The following is an 18,531-nucleotide window of genomic DNA, read 5'->3' as shown; positions in this document are numbered from 1 at the left end:
TGAATTCCATCTTGCCGTTTCCACGTTAACCCCGTTGGATCTGCGCGGAAGTAAGACCGAGTCGGACACATCGGCGGCAGTTTTCGGTGGAGAAGGCTTCCTAAATCGAAGAAAAGGAAGATAACGACCAGCATCGGAGCGAGGGGAAGGTGGGAAAACTCGGCGGGGAAAAACCGAGCCGTAGAAAGTCGAGCTCGCAGGCCGGCGAAGAGAACAGCTCGGCGATCAAGGCGATACACTTCGCTCCCGCGACCTTACTCGTGGAGGATGCGGTGACGTCACAAGTGTCTTTTCCTGTCGAGATAGCATCGTGCACGTCTGCACACCGGGTTCTTCCTGGATCGGCAGCGATCGCCTTCGCGGGACCTTGGGCCTTCGGCCGGCCGCTTCGGGGATTCGCGCGAATGCCCGCTAAATTTCGGCCTACCTTCGTCGCTCGTGTGTGACTTTTCTGCTGTTCGTTGTTGCTGCTGTTGTTCATGACAGTGTTCGCCATCAGCATCGCCATCGCCACCACCACCGTCACGAGCGTCATCACCGCCGCCGCCGCCGCCGCCACTGCCGTCACCGCCGCTGCCGCTGTCGCCGCCGCCGCCGCTGCCGCCGCCGCCACCGCTGCCGCCGCCGCCGCCGCCGCCGCCGCCGCCGCTGCCGCCGCCGCTGCCGCCGCCGCCGCCGCCGCCGTCGCCGCCGCCGCCGCCGCCGCCGCCGCCGCCGCCGCCGCCGCCGCCGTGTTGCTCCAACACACCGCTCGCAGCAGACTCGTCGCGACTCTCGGCCCGCGCGGACGCAGATTATCGATACCCGCGATATTTATCGAGCGGCAAACACGTCTGGATCACACGTAGATCGTCTCAGGTTGGTTGATCGTATCAGCGATCGTATCGTGGATCGTTGATCGGCTCTGGAGATCAGGCTAATTAGGCAAGAGCCTCGTCGGCGTCGTCGACGACGCGATCGCGAGAAATGCAAGTTAGGAATTGACGTCGAGTTCCGAACGTACACGGTGAATGCTGATTGCAGACGCGAGGAAATGTAGTCATAGCGACTGACAATTTTAGGGCAGGTGGTTTCAACTCCTTGGTAAGTTAACTGATAGTCCAATCATATGTTTGCCTTCGTTTAAATTGAAGGAAAAACAAAGATAAACATATGATTGAACCATCAGTTAACTTACCAAGAAGTTGGAACAGCCGGCCCTTAATCATTTACTTATCTATGCGAGAGAAGGACCCTTTTCGAGAAAGGGAGAAGAATGCAAGATAAGCTACGTAGCCAATTTCGCGACTGCAAAGTATAACGTTTTATAGCTTTCTTGTGATTGTTGCCCTGTCGACGAAGTACGCAGTAACGGACGTAACGGACGTTACGTGACGTAACGGACCGTTGACGAGTATCGGTCGAAAGTATCCCCAATAGCGATGTCGAGGAAATTGCAATGAAAAACAATGACTCCCTCGACAGGCCTCTCGAGGAAAGTAGACTCGGGAGAACCGCCTTAGTTTTCCGCTTCCGTCCCGTCTCAGGACGTCGCGCGATCGCAATCACGATTCAAACGCGCTCCCGCGTCTCCGAAATGGCGGCGCTGGACGCGCGAAATATCGTCGCTTGTCCACCGAGAGTCAAAGATCGCATTCTTCAGCGGACTCGCATAGTTGCACGTGCACAAAAAATTGGTCTATCGCGCGTCCGACATAAAGGATGCCGTACACATTGTCGCTGCTGCTGCTGCTGCTGCTGCTGCTGCTGCATTCTTTAGACACGCGACTCGACTTCACGGTTACGTATCGTGATCGTAATGGCGGACGCCATTACGTCCACACACGGGATTGCGCGCGCGCGCGCGCGTGCGCACGCGCGTAGCATCGGGTGTACGCGTTAAAATAAAAGGAAACGAAAGCGGAAATAAAAGCGTCGAGGCCACACTTAAACAATCTGTTCTGTCTGTTGGCCAGGTGCTTGCGGCCGAAGGACGCCGGATGTGCGACGTTGCGACGCTTCGCGAGACTCGTGCTCGACGCTTCCGGACGCAGAGAGGAGGATGAGCGTCAAGATCGTCGTGAGCGTCACCGAGCTTACAAGCATGGACGCGAAGGACCGCTATATCGTCGAGGGCATCGGTGAGTTTTTTTAATATTTCTTCATTCATACGTTCGACGTCGAAGGAGGGAAAAGGAAAAGGGGAACACTGAGAGAAGCAAATCGAACGAACGGCTGAGTCGGTGGAAATTTTCATCCTCCTTTCGGTCTCAATATTTCATTCAATACTCTGAAGTATTATTGACGTATTTTGCTTGGATTTAAGAGCTTCTCTCGAGATGAAGAATTTACGAGTGATCATTTTCCGCCATTTAGAGGCGCTGAGCGAGTCCTCATTAATTTCCACCTTAATGTCCTTCAGAATCTACGAATGTTAGACAATTCGTGCCGAAAGCAGAATGAAAATTTTGCGACTCGGGCTCACAATTTGGGCGCGTAACGAGCTGAAAATAGCGCCTTTCCGATACCGATTCCGCGGTTGAAACGAAGTTTGCATGTGACTCGCTCACGCGAGTAAAATTTAGCCGGTGTGCAGAATTAAAAGGACGCATCAACGCACTCGCCGTACCGCGTCGCCTCCGCGATAGGCCTCCGTTCGTTACGAATCGTCGCTCGGTTTCACTCTCGTGCACGTATACGCGGTCAACAATGTTATCCAACATCGCTTTTTGTTTCCTCTTTTTCTCTCTCTCCTTCTTTCTTCTTGTCAAGCCGGCGGCGGATTGCAATGAAACCTGCGCTCGCGATAATCACCGCGTATTGTCCGCGACATTGTTGCGCTCATCGCGTGCAACGCGAGTCCGAATCTAGAGAAATGGACGTTTCCTCTCGTCCGCGCGGATGTGTACGCATTTTCAGGCGCAGGACGTGCCGATTGACATGCGGGAGAGAGATGTGACTTTTTGAAAGACGCCGCATAGACACGCGCCGAGATGACCGCTCGACGTCGTCAATACCTGCGTAATTCGTTTGTCACGCGACGCGAATAAAATGCTGGCTCGGAACTGTGCTCTTTTTTAGAAATGTCAACCTATTTTCTCAACTGTCACGCGCGCGCGCGATGTTTCTTCCACTCGCGCGTCTCCTCCTCGTCGCGCAATTATTTCCATCCTCTCGTTCGTATTCCTCCAGATATTTTGTCACGTGGTCAAACATGCGTAAATCATACGTTCACACGTCATCTGCGTAGACGGCCCAGACCTCGTGTCTCCAAATAAAATCAGACTCGTGCGATTCGAGATCCGCTCTCGAGGATCTGCTCGGATCCAGAATACGCAGGCAATCCCGCTTACGTAAACGGCGTTACGCGATGCAAAAAGTGCGCGGCTGCGCGAGAAGAAGAAGAAGAAAAAAGTGTATGAGGATAAATCGGATTTACGTGCGACGAACATTCTTATCCGAGATCATTTTAATGATTTCCACGTAGATCGCGCGATTTTTTACTCGCCGGCAATGATATCGATGATCGTGCCGATCATGGCGACGGGGGGATGGAGCCGGGAATGGGGAAGATAATTGAATATTGATACAACAGAATTCCAACGTTGTTGTTGTAGCGTATAAGAGACACGTGCAGCATTGATTACGGGAAAGTGCGAAATACCTCGGTAATGAAATATTTTCTTTTTTTAACTCGATATTCGAGCCTCCTAACTCGAATTTGTTTTCTTACTTCGCGGACGTTTAAATCTTTTATCAAGTGAAAATCACGATATAAATACAAACGAATAATTTGATAAAGAAATTTTCAACCGTATTTACAATGCAATGTACTCAGCGTAAGACACGAATATCGATGTCGAACATCGATTTTCCAACAAACAAGCGTAAAATAGCAGAACTATACGTTTTTTCGCGCGCATATCGCGCGTATGAGTAGCAATTTCCAATTGGAATTGCCCGACTAATTATCTCCGCGCCGTTCAGACACCATCGCGAGCTCTTTATCGGTCTTTATCGGAGCAGTAAAGCCCGGAGTACACGGGAAAAACTTTAAGCCCCCTTCGAGACACACGCGCAACCTCCTCACAAAGGAGAGAACGAAAATTTCAAATAGAATCGCGAATACGCATCATTTCACTGCGGTTTCGGAGAACGGAGAACCGTACATGAAAAGTCTCGGCCGAATAACCGATCGTATTCGCCGAAACGTTGGATGTTGACGGGCTAATAATAAGCTCACTAAGTATCGCCGGTCGGCTCGAGCGTTTGCACGCAATTATGCAAATTTGCGCGCGATTCGCGTCTGCTAACGTCGTCGGTAAACAAACATCCGCACGTCATTTACGGGACTCATTCGCACGCGGTAGATGAAGCCCGCAAATGGATCGCGAGACTCCGCCGCCTCGATATCGAGAATTTTAATTTTATCTCGAAGATCGTTTTGTCGCTCGAGCGGGATCGACTCGTTGCTGCCTCGCGAACTCGTCGATTAATTAACTGAACTAATCTGCCGGACTCGCTTTGAGGAATGTTCAATAGCTTCAATAACAGAAACCGTAAGCTCGTTTCGTTCCGTCTGTTATTTTCTTACGGTTTTTTTTATCTTCCTCTCTGCAGGATCTCTGCCACGCCTTTGGAAGCGCACGCGCGATTGTCTTATCTTTTGGAATCAAATGGAAATCTCATGCACATCGGGGATATCAAAACCCGATGAATAAGACACATATCGGATATATTTTTATGTGCATAATTAATAATTTATAAAAAAATCCGCTAATAAAAAGTAACTAATAATTTCCTCCGCGTTTCTCTCTCTCTCTCTCTCTCTCTCTCTCTCTCTCTCTCTCTCTCTCTCTCTCTCTCTCTCTCTCTCTCTCTCTCTCCCCTTCTCCCCCCCCTCCCCTCTCACACACTGGCCCGGCCGATCCAGATATCGACTTTGTTATTTGATCTGACGAGCAGATATCATCACTCGGCGTGATTAATAGATCTTATCTGTGTGTAAAAAACTGGTATAATTACGCCAACGTCACATTATATAATCTTAACCTGACACCTGCGACCTGTCTGTATTTTCTTGCGTTGCTAAATCGCGCGCGCATTTTTATTACTCGCTTAAACTCCCCGCCACATTCGGATGATTCGAAGATTGCCTCCTTGCTTAAAATAGTCCGAGACAACCGCGCGCGTTAATCTCTGTGCGTAATTTCGCATGCCGATCAGCAGCTTCGCTCGCCTCGCTCGCGCGTCGTTCTTATCAGCGACGCTGAGACGTCGCTTACGAAGAAGGTTGCTCGTTTTCGAACAACTTCCTGAACCGCCGCACGCTCATGCAACAAGTTCCAGCGGGACAGGTATATTTTGTTTCGCGCGGACTTGTTGCACCAGTGCGCACCACCACTTCAGGAAGTGCTTCGAGAAAGAACAGATGAATCGTTACGTCACTCGCGCGAACCATTTCATTCCGGAATTGGAACGGCACTCTCTCTCTCTCTCTCTCTCTCTCCCTCTCCCTCTCCCTCTCCCTCTCCCTCTCCCTCTTCCTCTCTCTCTCCCTCTTCCTCTCCCTCTCCCTCCCTCGCCCTTGCGAGGGTCGGTTCTCCGTGAGATCATGCACGTATCCGTGCGACAAATTCTACTACATAATATATGTATACAGAAGAAGAGGGGGGAAGGACGACGGCGGAGCGTGCGAGATAGGAGTGATAAGCAAACAATTATATTATCGGCATGTGATAATAAACGACGAGCAATTAGCCATTCAGCGCGTTTTATACCGGCTACGTTTTCGCCACCGCGCGCTTCTTATCGCCAGGCTTCGCGAGGATGCAAAAATAGCTCGTCCTTGACATTGTAACGTGTTGTAGCGACTAGCGACGTAAAACACGCGGGCTGTAAAAATGTAAGACTTTGCAAACGTAAGAGAGACAAAGCTGAATCAAGGTTCTGGTCGCGTCTGCCTCGAAGGATTCGCGTTTCTTCGTATTTCGAGACGCGAAGCGTCACGGAGATCAACGAGGACTTGTGCTGAGGACTTTCGAGTCTAATACGTGTCTTCCACGCTAACATTGGTCGCGCCAACTTGGTCCAGTCTTGAAAAGTGCATCGCGGATTTATTTTGATAACCAAGAAATCGTGCCTCTGACTCTCTAAATTTCTCGCAGTGAGATTTCGCTCCAGTGACTTTCCACGCGTGCAAGGCGAATTCTCCACTCGGCATCGTCGAGTCGAACATTTTTCCTCGAGATTGCAGAGCGGATCTGAAGATTCGTTCGCCATTTCGCAAAAACACAGATTCGATCGAGCGATCGAATTCGCTGCAAGCTCGAGCGAAACGTTCGCTCCTGCGATTCCGCGACGGCGCCGGGATTTCGTGTCGTATGAAATCCCCGCTGCTTTGAAGCGAAGGAGACTTACAGACGAAGGAGCAGAATTAGCAAGTTTAATTTTCTAATTTCCTCGATCGACATCCGCGATCGCGCCCCCCCGGTCTCTCTCTCTCTCTCTCTCTCTCTCTCTCTCGACTTCGTCTTCTGCGGGAAACTACGGAAGTTCTCCCGAGTTCTCCCGATCGCGTAGGAAGCGTCGAAAGTGTCGCTCCTTGCGCGCCCGCCCATTTTCGGAAGCGGAATGACGCGGTCGCCATTGCGCGAGGCCTTAATGAAATTCGCTCCTCGCCACAGCGAACTCAAGTTCAAGGTCGTTATGGTCGGCGGCACCGTTCCGCAACTCCCAGCGGATGGTATCGACGCCGCTCTCGCGACTCCTCCGGACTCCCTCGACTACCTCGTTACCTGCTCGGCCAAGTATCGTCATGGTGGCCACGTGCCACCGTGTCACGTGGCCACCGCGGCCGTGGCCGTGGCGCGGTAAATAAATCAAATAAAGCACAGCAACGCTTCTCGCGCATGCCCACGCACCGGGAAAACATTTTCGCTGAGGCGCAGTAGCGTTTTTTATCTTTTCCGACTGCACGCCGCTTACACCAGGTGTTACTCGAAATGTTCAATTTTATCGGTTTTCTCGGGCAGCCTCTAAACGGCGACCGCTGGGACAAGCGGATGAACAAGCGCGACTATCGCGCATTTTATCGACCAATTGTCACAAGGTCGCGCGGTGCTTACGTAAGACGTGAATTTCTTTCCTTTTAAATAAAATAAAAATAAATGGCGCTGGCGGTTCCGCCGTCCACGTACGCCGAGTGTCGTCTGCTCGTCGATCTCTCTCGCAGCCTCGCGAGTCGTGAGAGATCTACGATCTACGCGTCTCTCTTCCTTTGAAAACCGCAGAGCAATCGCGATCGTGATTGTTTAATTGATAAAGCGATCGAGGTAGAGATACTTGTTTTTCTCCTTTCATTCTCAAACGCGAGAGCCTCGCGGTAATCCAGACTTCCCGGAACTTTTCGACGCTGCGAAATGACGAGCGATGTTTATCTTCGCCTAATCTGCAGCGGGAGATTAAGCGATACGTATGAGATTTCCGGGACCCGATTAATAAACAATTGCCGGGACGCGAGAGAGCCAGGAAGCCTCCGAAATGATTGCAACGATGAGCGAAAACAATCGACTCAGCCGTTGTTCTGCGCTTAACAGTGTCCGCCGTTGGCAATTACGCGAGGCGCGGACCTTTAGCATTTCGCTCATTAACGGAAGCATGATTCGCCGAATAAATCACGGTGACGTCACGCCGCGAGATGATGAATCTCGAGAGCAACGAACCGCTCTCATCTACGCGTCTCTCGTGTCGCGTGTTGTTTTGCCTTGTCTCGTCTCGTCTCGTCTCGTCTCGTCTCGTCTCGTCTCGTCTCATCTGGTCTCAAAGTCCAGAGACCCGTAGATCACCGTTGATGACTTCCGCTATCCTTCGAAGCTCGCTCACGATATATCTAAAATGGACGAGCCTCGTCAGAGGCGGCGAAGATTCCGCCGGCCGCGAACGAGTCGGTCGTTCGACGCCGTCGGCCATCGTCGGGCGCGCTTTAATGATTTTTCGAGAATTATCACAGGTGACGAGAGAGTCCGGTATTCAAATTGTTCATTATCGGTATTTGCACGGCCGAGTACCGGTACACCTCGGCGTGTGCGTAATGAATCACACACGGGAATAATGAAAATGAAGAACACGATGAATCATGATAATGTACGACGCGTTAAGTGGAAGACGCACCGGCCGAAGTTCCACACAGTTGACGTCGTAACGACGTTACGACGTAGTATTACGTGCAGGAATTCCCTCACGAAATTCGCCGATAATCGCGCAAGCGCGCGTGCGCGTGCGTTAAATACAGAACGAAACAATTCGTCGTGGAAGCTCGTCGTTCCCCCGGTCGAAATTTTGCTTCTCCTGCGGATTTTCGTCAATCCTGCGCATTACGTCGGATTTGGAGGAGAACAAAACGGAGAACCTCGAGAAATAAAACTGCATTAACCTGACTTACTTTGAAGGTACAGGCGATTACTTACCGTCGTTTCCTCCGTGTTGAATTTTGAAGGAAGGACGTATTACGGGATTATGTAATACTTAATCAACTCAATATTTTTCTCCTCTCTCTTCGCAATGTTAATAACTTTTTGTCGAGCTTGAAAGCGCCTCGGTGTGACTTGAAGAGGCTTGAAGGAGATGGAAAGAAAAACTTTAATCTAAACGCAAATAACCGAGGAGATAATCGCAAAGATTCATAATTCTGAAATGAATTCTTTTCAACACTGGAAAAGAGCAAGAGTAAGTAATCAATTGCCGTGATCAAGGTGAGGCAATGTTGCGTGTCGCCATGAAGCTCGGCGAAATGCGCAGGATTAATATAGCACATAAAAATGTTGGCTCTGATCCGCGATAATTATCCGCACGTTACACACACTTGCGTTACGTTCATCGACATAACAGGCGAGAAGGAATTCCTCGCTCTTAATCCGACTAGCACGCAAAATCCGACCGCGCTGCATTTGCATGCGCGACCTAGGTGAGTTATTCCAGTCCCGCCGGATCATCGAGCAGCCGATGATCTCGCGACGTGTACGTGCGCGCGCGCAGAGATCTCCATGAAAATCATCGTGTTCCGGTGCACGGGAGCGCGCCATGATGCGGTCCGAGGACGATTACGTCCTCGTTGTATTACGTATCATCTCGAAGGAAAGCCATTCTGTGTGCTGTTGCGAAGTTAGGTAATCGATCGGCGATCAGCATCGCGAGAACCCATCCGCATCCATATTCATGGCCGCGGCGACGCGCGCTTACCGTCTCGCCGCGAGACGGCGAAATTGTGTAGCGGCACCTGCGGAAAGTGCACATCGGCTGTATCGGCAGGATAATGAGAGCGCGTAGGGCTGTATCGTCTGGAAAAGCGACCGGCTTTTTCCACGGGGAGCCGCTTTCTCCGGACGAAAATTTTCCAGGTAATGCCGTAGAAAGAGAGGCGGCGATTCGAGATAAAAATTCCAGCCGCACTTCTCCCACTTCGGTAGCGCGGCACGGCACGGAACAGGTTCCGATTGGTATGCGTGCATCATATACTCTCTTGGTGGAATTCTCTCTAGTAAATCGTACACACGCATAATAATGGCCTCCCGCGCGGCCACGTTTCCGATGAATCGCTCAAACTAGAACCACTTCCGCGCGCGCTACAAACTCGGTCACGCGAGCGACCCTTCGCCACCTTCGCCAAGTGTCATCGAGTACATCAGCATCGACAGGATAGACCGCGTTAACGCCCCCACGCAAGGATGCGGGAGCAATTATGCGCGGAAGGTCGTTTACAGCGTGTGGCTTGATCGTCGGTTCATGAAGAAAAAAGAAGAAGAAACGGTGGCGGTCGTGGCACGCTCGCGCGACCAACAATAAATGCGAGTCACGTATCGTCGAAGAATACTATCCGCCATGCATCCGTATCTGAATGGAGTCATTAGATGCCTCTCAAGGCGCCTATTAATTCACTGATATAGTCGTCCCGCGGTTTTCGACGTCGGCGATCCGACAGTCCGATCACGAAGTCCGCGAGATTGTCGCGGCCGCGCGTTTATCTCTCTCTCTCTCTCTCTCTCTCTCTCTCTTGCTTCTCTCTCTCTCTCTCTCTCTCTCTCTCTCTCTCTCTCTCTCTCTCTCTTTCTCTCTCTCTCTCTCTCTCTCTCTCTGTCTCTCTGTCTCTCTGTCTCTCTGTCTCTGTCTCTGTCTCGCTGTCCCTTTTGTCTTCGTCAGACAGAGATCCAGTTTGCCCGTGCAAGGATCAACTCCGGCAATTTTTGAGAACGCACTGGTGCGGCACGTGCTCGCGCGAGCGTAAATGCCAAAGCTCCTCGAGGTACAAGGACCTGGCTGAACTCAAAGATCTCCGCGGAAGTAAAAACTTGAAAGTCCAAGGACTCTGGCGACGCGGGCGGCGCGGAGATTTCAGAAAAGGCACCTCCGAGAGCGTATCTTTCCGCGCCGAAGGACTCGGCGATCCGACGGGAAACGAGCGAGTCTCTTGATGTTCCCCGACGACGGAGCTAATGATTCTCATTTCTCGGCGATTTACGACGAGCCCCGCGCGATGCGCCCGACGTGGAATCAATTTCTGAATAATCGCCGCGCCGTGACATCCTTCGGCGACAGGCTTGACGACGCAGTCGAGTCGCTGATAATTTCCCGTCTCTGCTCTCCCGCGTGTTTTTTTTTTCTTTTTTTTTCTTCTTTTTTTCCATCCGTCCGCCGCGTCCACGGCGTGGTACCGGACGAAGAGTTTTCGACCTGGACTCGCGCTCGATGACCGGCGAGAGGCGTAGACCGAGCTTCCGGCGGCGCGGTGCAAACGGAACTAGCCTGCGAGCCGGTGCATGTATCGTCGCCCGACACCGAGACTGGTTTATCGTGAATGGAAACTGAGGAGTCTGGCTCGAGCGCGGCGCAAAAAGAAAAGTGGGCCCCGAGGACCTTCGTCCGGCCAAAAAGTCTTCCGTGTCCGTGCCCGGAACGGGTTTCTCATTGAGGATTAAGTGAAAAAGATCCTTGGACAATAGCGCGTATCGGCCACGCTGATCGGCTCCCTTCAGGGCTACCAACTGGAGCGTTGCGTTATTTCGACGAAGACAATGGCGGTCGCTTCTAATTCGGATCTCGGTCTAATTCCTTCCGCGGAGAACAACGGGCTGTCGGAAAATTGCCGGCTAACCGGCGGTTTCTCTGCTCGGGAACTGAGCGTCCGCTCAGGCGTTTCGGACCACTCTACGTGCGACATAATAAATAATACAATTTTCGACCGGCATGAATCACTTTGCGGAGGAAAATCCGAACGAGCGAATCGGCATAGAAGCACACGCTTGGCCTAATAGCGCTGTTAATCGCCTGTAATTAAGCACGCTGTGTCCCTTTGTCGTGCGCATTTCCAGATCACGGGACCACCTCGTAATCGGCGCGTTTCACCTTGACGCCGTTCAAAGCGAGACGAGACGAGACGAGACGAGACGAGACGGGACCGGACGGGACGAGCAGTGGTAGAGCAGCCGCTGCGGCCGCGGTATATTAAATGCAAGTTGAAACGATTATCCCCGTGCCGCGCGGCGGGCTTCTTAAGCGGATCGCGACCCTACCCGATCCGATCGCGTATCATTGTTCTCCCCGCATTTGTTACTGTAAATTATGCGCGAGAACAGAGAGAGAGAGAGAGAGAGAGAGAGAGAGAGAGAGAGAAAAGAGGAGGAAGAGAGGACGAGAGAGAGGAAACAAAGGCCGAGTCCTCGCGTGGAAACAAAGCGATTTGACGGTTAATGACGACTCATTATCGGCTGGATGTTAATTTGTAATTGAGCTTACGTGACACACCGTGCCGAAACGCAATGGAAATAAATAAACGAGCGCGAGGACGGCGATTCTCCCTGACAGGCGTCATGGAACTAGTCGCGGGACACGCTCTTCAGCGGCGAACAATGTGTTACATCGTAAATATTTCGATACGAATTTTTTTCCGATGGCCGAGCGGTCGGGAAGAGGTCGGTCTCGATCGGAAACTTCTCGCGTCGCGAGAACGCAGCAGGATGTTTTTCCACGCGTGTACTTTGTGCGTCAGAAGATAATTTACGGCCGGCTCTGGAATATTATTTTCAGAGAAGTGTTTTGTTCTAAAGAAATATGAGATTCTCGAAAGATCGAGCAGCGTTTATTTACCGTCCCGAGGACGTCCCGCATGCCGTCGATTAATTCCGAACCAATTGGATCCGCGCACTTGGTTCTTGCTTCAGAAAATTATAGATCCCAGCGTAAATGTTTCCGATTAAATGTTTTGTTGTAAGGTAGAATGAGACTACAGGTTACAAGTTTGTTTGAGGAAAGTTGGAAAATGATTTATCGTTGGAAAAAATAGCTCGATTCATATCAAGCTTCCGTTAAGCTTGAGTTGAATTTTATCAGTAGACGGTGATTATAGGTTAGGAGATGATAGGAAAATTAGTGAGAAAATGCGACGAGATGTACAAATTAACGTAGATATCGAAAATGTCCTAAAATATCTATTTCCCGCTCCTATCTGTCGTGATCGCACGAAATCGATCGTATTTATATGCAGCTTCTGAATTACGCGACTCCGAAAAAGAGAAAACTTTCCGACAGATGTTCAAACAGAGCTTTCACGCAAAAACGAGAGAATGCTATTCGCGCCTGCTGATAACGCGTGCCAATTCGCGCTGCTTTTATCTCACTGGTTCTCTTAATTCGTTCATCGCCAGTATCGATTATTATCGTTATAAATAGGAACATACCAGCCCCCCTTGAGAGCTCCGATAGAGAACCGGGTCCGACGAAAATTGGTCGCTTTCTGCCCAAGTCGGCAGGAGGAGGGAAGTAGTTTTACATTCCGCGGCTAAATTCCAATTTCGCTTTCGACGATGAGAATCCGCGGGCCAAGGAGGTTGGACAATCGCGGACACCGCGTCTCTGAGCGATCGACTTCCGACTCGAAAGTAATTTACCTAGTTGGAATTCGATCGGCGTGACCGATAAATCGCGTCGAGCGCGGTTAAATAATCCCGAATGCACCAGTTGAAGAGCGACCAAAAGAGAGAAAAGGTAGGAAGGGAATCGAAGAACTAGAACGAGAGTTGGAGATTGATGCTTTTACATGTAATATTACATGTAATACTTTTCTAATCAATTCAACGGGGGGATCTTCATGGCTTTTTCCCCATAAATTCGTCTCGATTTTGTATCCTCCTAATAGCGTCGCAGTAGATTGTCGCAGTAGAGTTTATACCATATATCTCTCTGTGGAACATCGTAAATGTTTCAGCAATAAACAGCGAGTTCTAAAATATAAATAGCACACATAAAACGGAAGGACAATGAGTCGAGGCAAAATGTTGAAACGTTCCGCGACTGCAAAATTTCATGACAATCTCCGCTATCAAATTCCCTCCCTCCCCGTATACGCAGTATTTTCTTCCGCGTTATATTAAATTTTCTATCAATACTAGATAATATTCGACTTTTTATCATACTTCTTTCGGTATTTTCGTGAGGCAAATGTGAAGAAGAAATGTCGCTGAGAAAGCAACAAAATAGCAATAACAACTAATAGAAGCGACCACACCTCGACGTGTCTTTTACATTTTTACCTTTTAAACTCGACACCGCCGCGGTTGAAAGCGAAAAGCGGTAAGCCAGAAGGAGAAGGACAGATGGTCAGGCTAATGAATGTCGGCGATTCTGTCGAGAGAGAGATAGAGAGAGAGAGAGAGAGAGAGAGAGAGAGAGAGAGAGAGAGAGAGAGAGAGAGAGAGAGGAGAGAGAGAGAGAGAGAGAGAGAGAGAGAGAGAGAGAGAGAGAGAGAGAGAGAGAGAGAGAGAGAGAGAGAGAGAGAGAGAGAGAGAGAGAGAGAGAGAGAGAGAGAGAGAGAGAGTGATAGAGAGTGAAAGGACGCGGGGGATGGAAGGGGCAGGGGAGAGGGAAGAAAAAACAGAGACGTTCGTATTCACCGGGTGCACGCGTGACTCACGTGTGGTGTATTCTAATACCTCAATGAGACAGTGACGAAATAGTGACTGGTTGAGCGACACGTCCCGCTTTTCTCGCCGCGGCACGCCGCGGCAGGACGAAACGCCGAGAAAACTTGGGCGCGCGCGTGATGCCACGTAATTAATTAGATACTTCGTTTTCACTTTCCTCCCTCTCTCTCTCTCTCTCTCTCTCTCTCTCTCTCTCTCTCTTTCTCTTTCTCTTTCTCGCTCCCTTGAGTGCAGCTCGTCCGTTCTTCTTTCCCTTTTGCCACCTCTCCTCCTTTGCATCCTCCTTTCGATTCTCCTTTATCCCGCGCCTCGAGGCCGAAAACACGAAAATACGATGCTGATTAATACAAACAACAAGCGCGGCTAAAACCGGCCAAAAACAACTCGCGAACGGTCGAGAGGACGCGCCGAATATAAAAAATAGCTGGTCCCCCACCAGTCAATAGTTCTAATCGTCGTGAATCTCAGATAGTCTCAATAGAATGTAAAAGCCAGACACAATCGGGACCGGTCGGTCGGTTGTTTCTTATAATATCCGCCGATAATCGCAAACCGGTTGATCGTCCTCGCTGAACACTCGGCTCGCCGTGCCAGGTTCGTTAAGCTCGCGTCTGTTTTAGAGAGTGCGTTTACGTAATCCGGCGAAAGAATTAAATTTGGAAACGTCGTCCCATTTCTACATGTAAATACATACAATCGCCCGCTCAGATAATTCCTAGCCAGATATTATATTATACGTTTATATGTTGCGCGCTGATCGGCATATCTTCGTTTCGATGGGATGGACGTCATGAAATAATAAATCGTCGCTCTTCCTTCCTCGTTCCGCACACGACGATCGAGAGAGGCGAATTATTTTCGATGCTGACCTTTCCATGCCTGCTCTAACCTCTCTCTCTCTCTCTCTCTCTCTCTCTCTCTCTCCTCTCTCTCTCTCTCTCTCTCTCTCCCTCTCTCCCTCTCTCCCTCTCTCTCTCTCTCTCTCTCTCTCTCTCTCTCTCCCCCTCTCTCTCTCTCTCTCTCTCTCCCCTCTCTCTCTCTCTCTCTCTCCCTCTCTCTCTCTCTCTCTCTCTCTCACTCTCTCTCTCTCTCCATCTTCTTTGTTTCTCGTCGTCCTGCATCCCGATCGCAGCGGGAAACAGTGTTAATTACAATCGAGTTAAGAACGCCCGTGAGCTAACGGCATCACAATGGAATCTTTCGTTCGTCCATTTTCTTTCGACAGATAAGACGAGCGATCCCCTCGGAATCCTACACTATGATCTCTGATCTATGTATTCGTTGATAGAGATTCCGATACAAGCAATGCTTTTGATATGAGAAGAAAAACAAGACAGATGACAGGGAGAAGAGGATAACGGTATCGTCGCATCTTCAGCGATAAGCTGCTTCACGGTTCTTTTGTTTCTTCGCCGCTTTCTCACGTCCAACGTGTGTTTGCTCGACGATAGTAAAATTCACTCTGCTTTCCGAAATCGGGATCGAAGTCTCTGTCGTCGATAAAATGTCGAGTGAGTCGTTCTTGCGTGCGCGCGCGCACGTTTCCGAGGAGATTTGTTTGTAAAATTCCGCGCGGTGAAGTTTGCCGTCATAATCCTTGATGACTTCAGCGCTCGTTTCCTACTTGATTTTTCGGACACTTTTATAGTTTATGCGATGCCTTTGCTCGGTAGGACGATTTCCAAGTACGTCCTTCGCTTTCTCTCTTTCTCACGATCGCCGTGAATTTCCACTCGATGCGAGTCAGACGCGTCTGCCAGGAGCTTTTCGTATTATAATTCCGCGCCTCCGAAAATTCCGCGCGATTACGCGCGGCGCTATATCTCCGATGTAAAAATAGCCAAACGTGCGCACGAGAACAAACAAGTGCTTATTTTTGCGCCGCTCACGCGCGGCGCCAGCAAAGATTTACACACCTGCTTTGCATTTGGCTTGATCAATCTTGCGTCAAAAATAAAGAAAAAGGCTGATAAATTTACGGTATCGGTTTGAAAGTAGACTCATGATGTAGCGCGTCTCTCCATCCATCATTCCTTAAGGAGTCGCTGTATTTAGCAGTTTTCCTCGTGCTACTTTTCTCTTTTCTTTCCCTTTCTTTTTAATTAGATCGTGGGCTCCTCTGGTATCGCGCGGGCAGTCCACTTGCATCAGGACGCGAGAAACGCATAATTCTTCAGTCGTGACGTCCCTCTTTCGTCGATTTATTCAACATGTCCGTTCGAAATGTCATTTCAAAGTCTTGCGACGCATAACTGTTAAGTGTAACATCGATGCCCATGAGCTAACGACATTTACAGTTTTTGGTCCTTGGTCGCGTCGACCTCGGCCTTGATCCTGTTTAGATGCCATGCCTTTGAACACTTCTCGCGCGCCGTTAATGATAAACGTGACTGATCGATTCGAAAGGATCATACTTGACGATTTAATACACCTCATCCAATGTCGCGTGATTTCTTCGTTAAGTTCCCCCTCTTCCGAATGAAATACCTGGAATAGCGCGAGAAAAAGTTCCAGCTGCAAATCCTTCATTAGACGGCGAAAGGATAGCGAATTATCCTCCGCCGGAAAGAAGAGCGTTCTACCGACTATATTGGGCGGGACTGTAATGGAAAGAAAAAGAAAATTACGATAGCCCGAAGAGGATCGTAAAAGGAAAACATATATGGAGTTCTGAGAAACCGCGAGGAAAAACAGATCAGGGGTTTTAAAGGATCGCACGAGAGCAAAAGAGAACTGTAATATATTCCAAGGTGCAGACACACACACACACACACACACAGTGAGAAGGAAACGAGGGAAGGAAGAGGGAGGAAGCGCGAGGAAAAAACAGCTTCGGGCGATCCGCAGGCGCGAGGAACTCGCGCGATTCTACGATTTTCAACGGTGCGATGCTCGAGCGCGAACTCGGTCTATTCCTGCCAATTGGTCGTTCTGCAAAATTTATTAGCGCGGTCTTGAAAGGAGAGGAGTAACTTTATAGTGGAGGTCTGGCGAAACAACCGGATCTATTAAATCATAAAATCTGCCATTAACGTGACGACGACGACGACGGCGACAACGACGACGACGACGACGACGACGACGTTTAGTTTATTGGCACACTGATCGTGGCGCGCTCATACATGAAATTCGAAACGCGAGCTCGCACCTGCGGCGGAAAATAGCGCGATAATCTCCGGATCGGCAGGGAAAATGTCCCGTTCGACGAATTTTTTCAGCAGCCGTCGCTTTGTTTGTTCTGCCTCGCGCTATTGTGCGCGCGCGCTCGTTACGCCGCCGGTTATATCGTCCGATTGTCTGTTCGATTTTTAGTCTAGTCGAGCGATACCTTATCTCCCACATTGACTTCGCTCGCGCGTTATCGCGCGGCTCGCGTGCTGAGTGGCAGCGGCATATCTACCTACGAATTCTGTTTGCCTTACGTTTTGCGTTCCGAGCTTGTGATTATTGTCACAGCTTGGCGATGAGCGCTTCCCAGAAATTCCCGCCGGGGTGACGACCAGCGAGGAGCCGAGGAGCCGCTAATTAATTCATCGCGAATCGAATATCGCGCGATGCCAGCGCCGACAGAAACGACTCAATTGATGATCTCGTTTTCTTAATTAAATTATTGTTGTTCGTCAGGCGGAACGCGATACGCGGGTAAATAAACCTCGGGCAGCTCGTGCGACGGGCGTGCTGCCGTTTTTTTCTCCGTTCTTTTAAAGAAAGAACATAGATTGTAACCGTGTCGTACGAAATTTCAGCTCTTGAGCAGCTGATGTTTTAAATACAAAAATTTCTAAACTCTCCGTCTCTCCGGGAAATTCTGTTATCAATATCGAATATTCCGTTATAAATATCGAATATTCTGAGCGACGAAGATGGCATTTTAATCTGAAATTGCAAAAACACAGAGGACTCATATGAGCCAAGGTCAGATTGCGAAAGAAGCATTAAGTAAATATGATGATTATTGTTCTCTCATTATGACGCACGACGAAATAAATAACCGAGTGATCCACGCGGCAAGCTGAAAATCGCTTCGTCATTGATACCGGAAGCGAATCGCTCGTCTCGACTGAGCGATCTCCGATGTTTGAGCGGATCGGACGGTCGCGAGCCACGAAAGCAGACCCGCAAGACCGGCGGATCGGGGGAGAGGTCGTCAACGAGGCCTCCCCGAGGTCGCCATTATCGCGAGCACAAATATGATTTACGTCGTCATCGAGGAGAACCTCGGGGGCATATCAAACGTGCATGTAGCGTTTTACGTCGCGCTAAGCTAGACAGTTACTTGCACGAACGTGCGTATCACGTCACGCGCAAGCATTGATAAGCAGCGCTAATGACATCAGTCGAGCTTGTAAGATACTACCTGAGACATGAAAGCAAACCAGCGTGCAGAACCTTGGTGATCCGTTAGGTTACTCGGATCATTTGCGAGAGAGAGAGAGAGAGAGAGAGAGAGAGAGAGAGAGAGAGAGAGAGAGAGAGAGAGAGGAAAAGAGATAGAGTTCGGGGTTCTGGAGAATCTCCGCGACTTTGACGGACATTTCAAGTGTGACAAGACGCTGCTGCTGCGCGAAGAGAAATGTTG

The 18,531-nt window shown here is 49.9% G+C and overlaps 1 protein-coding gene across 2 annotated transcripts in view; it reads left to right on the top strand.

Moving 5' to 3' along the window:
• The first annotated feature begins 684 nt into the window (after positions 1 to 684).
• The window catches only part of LOC105183426 (uncharacterized), a 75,975-nt gene continuing 58,128 nt past the window's right edge, over positions 685 to 18,531 (top strand). For both annotated transcript variants that reach the window (XM_025303945.1, XM_025303944.1), the window contains exons 1-2: positions 685 to 858; positions 1,956 to 2,120. In XM_025303945.1, the coding sequence (XP_025159730.1) occupies positions 2,042 to 2,120 (79 nt within the window). In that variant the 5' untranslated portion in view covers positions 685 to 858; positions 1,956 to 2,041. The remainder of the gene's footprint in view (positions 859 to 1,955; positions 2,121 to 18,531) is intronic.

This window comes from Harpegnathos saltator, unplaced genomic scaffold, assembly GCF_003227715.2.
Source record: "Harpegnathos saltator strain DR-91 unplaced genomic scaffold, Hsal_v8.6 scaffold58, whole genome shotgun sequence".
NCBI lineage: Eukaryota > Metazoa > Arthropoda > Insecta > Hymenoptera > Formicidae > Harpegnathos > Harpegnathos saltator.
This window is presented reverse-complemented; position numbering and strand designations above follow the sequence as displayed.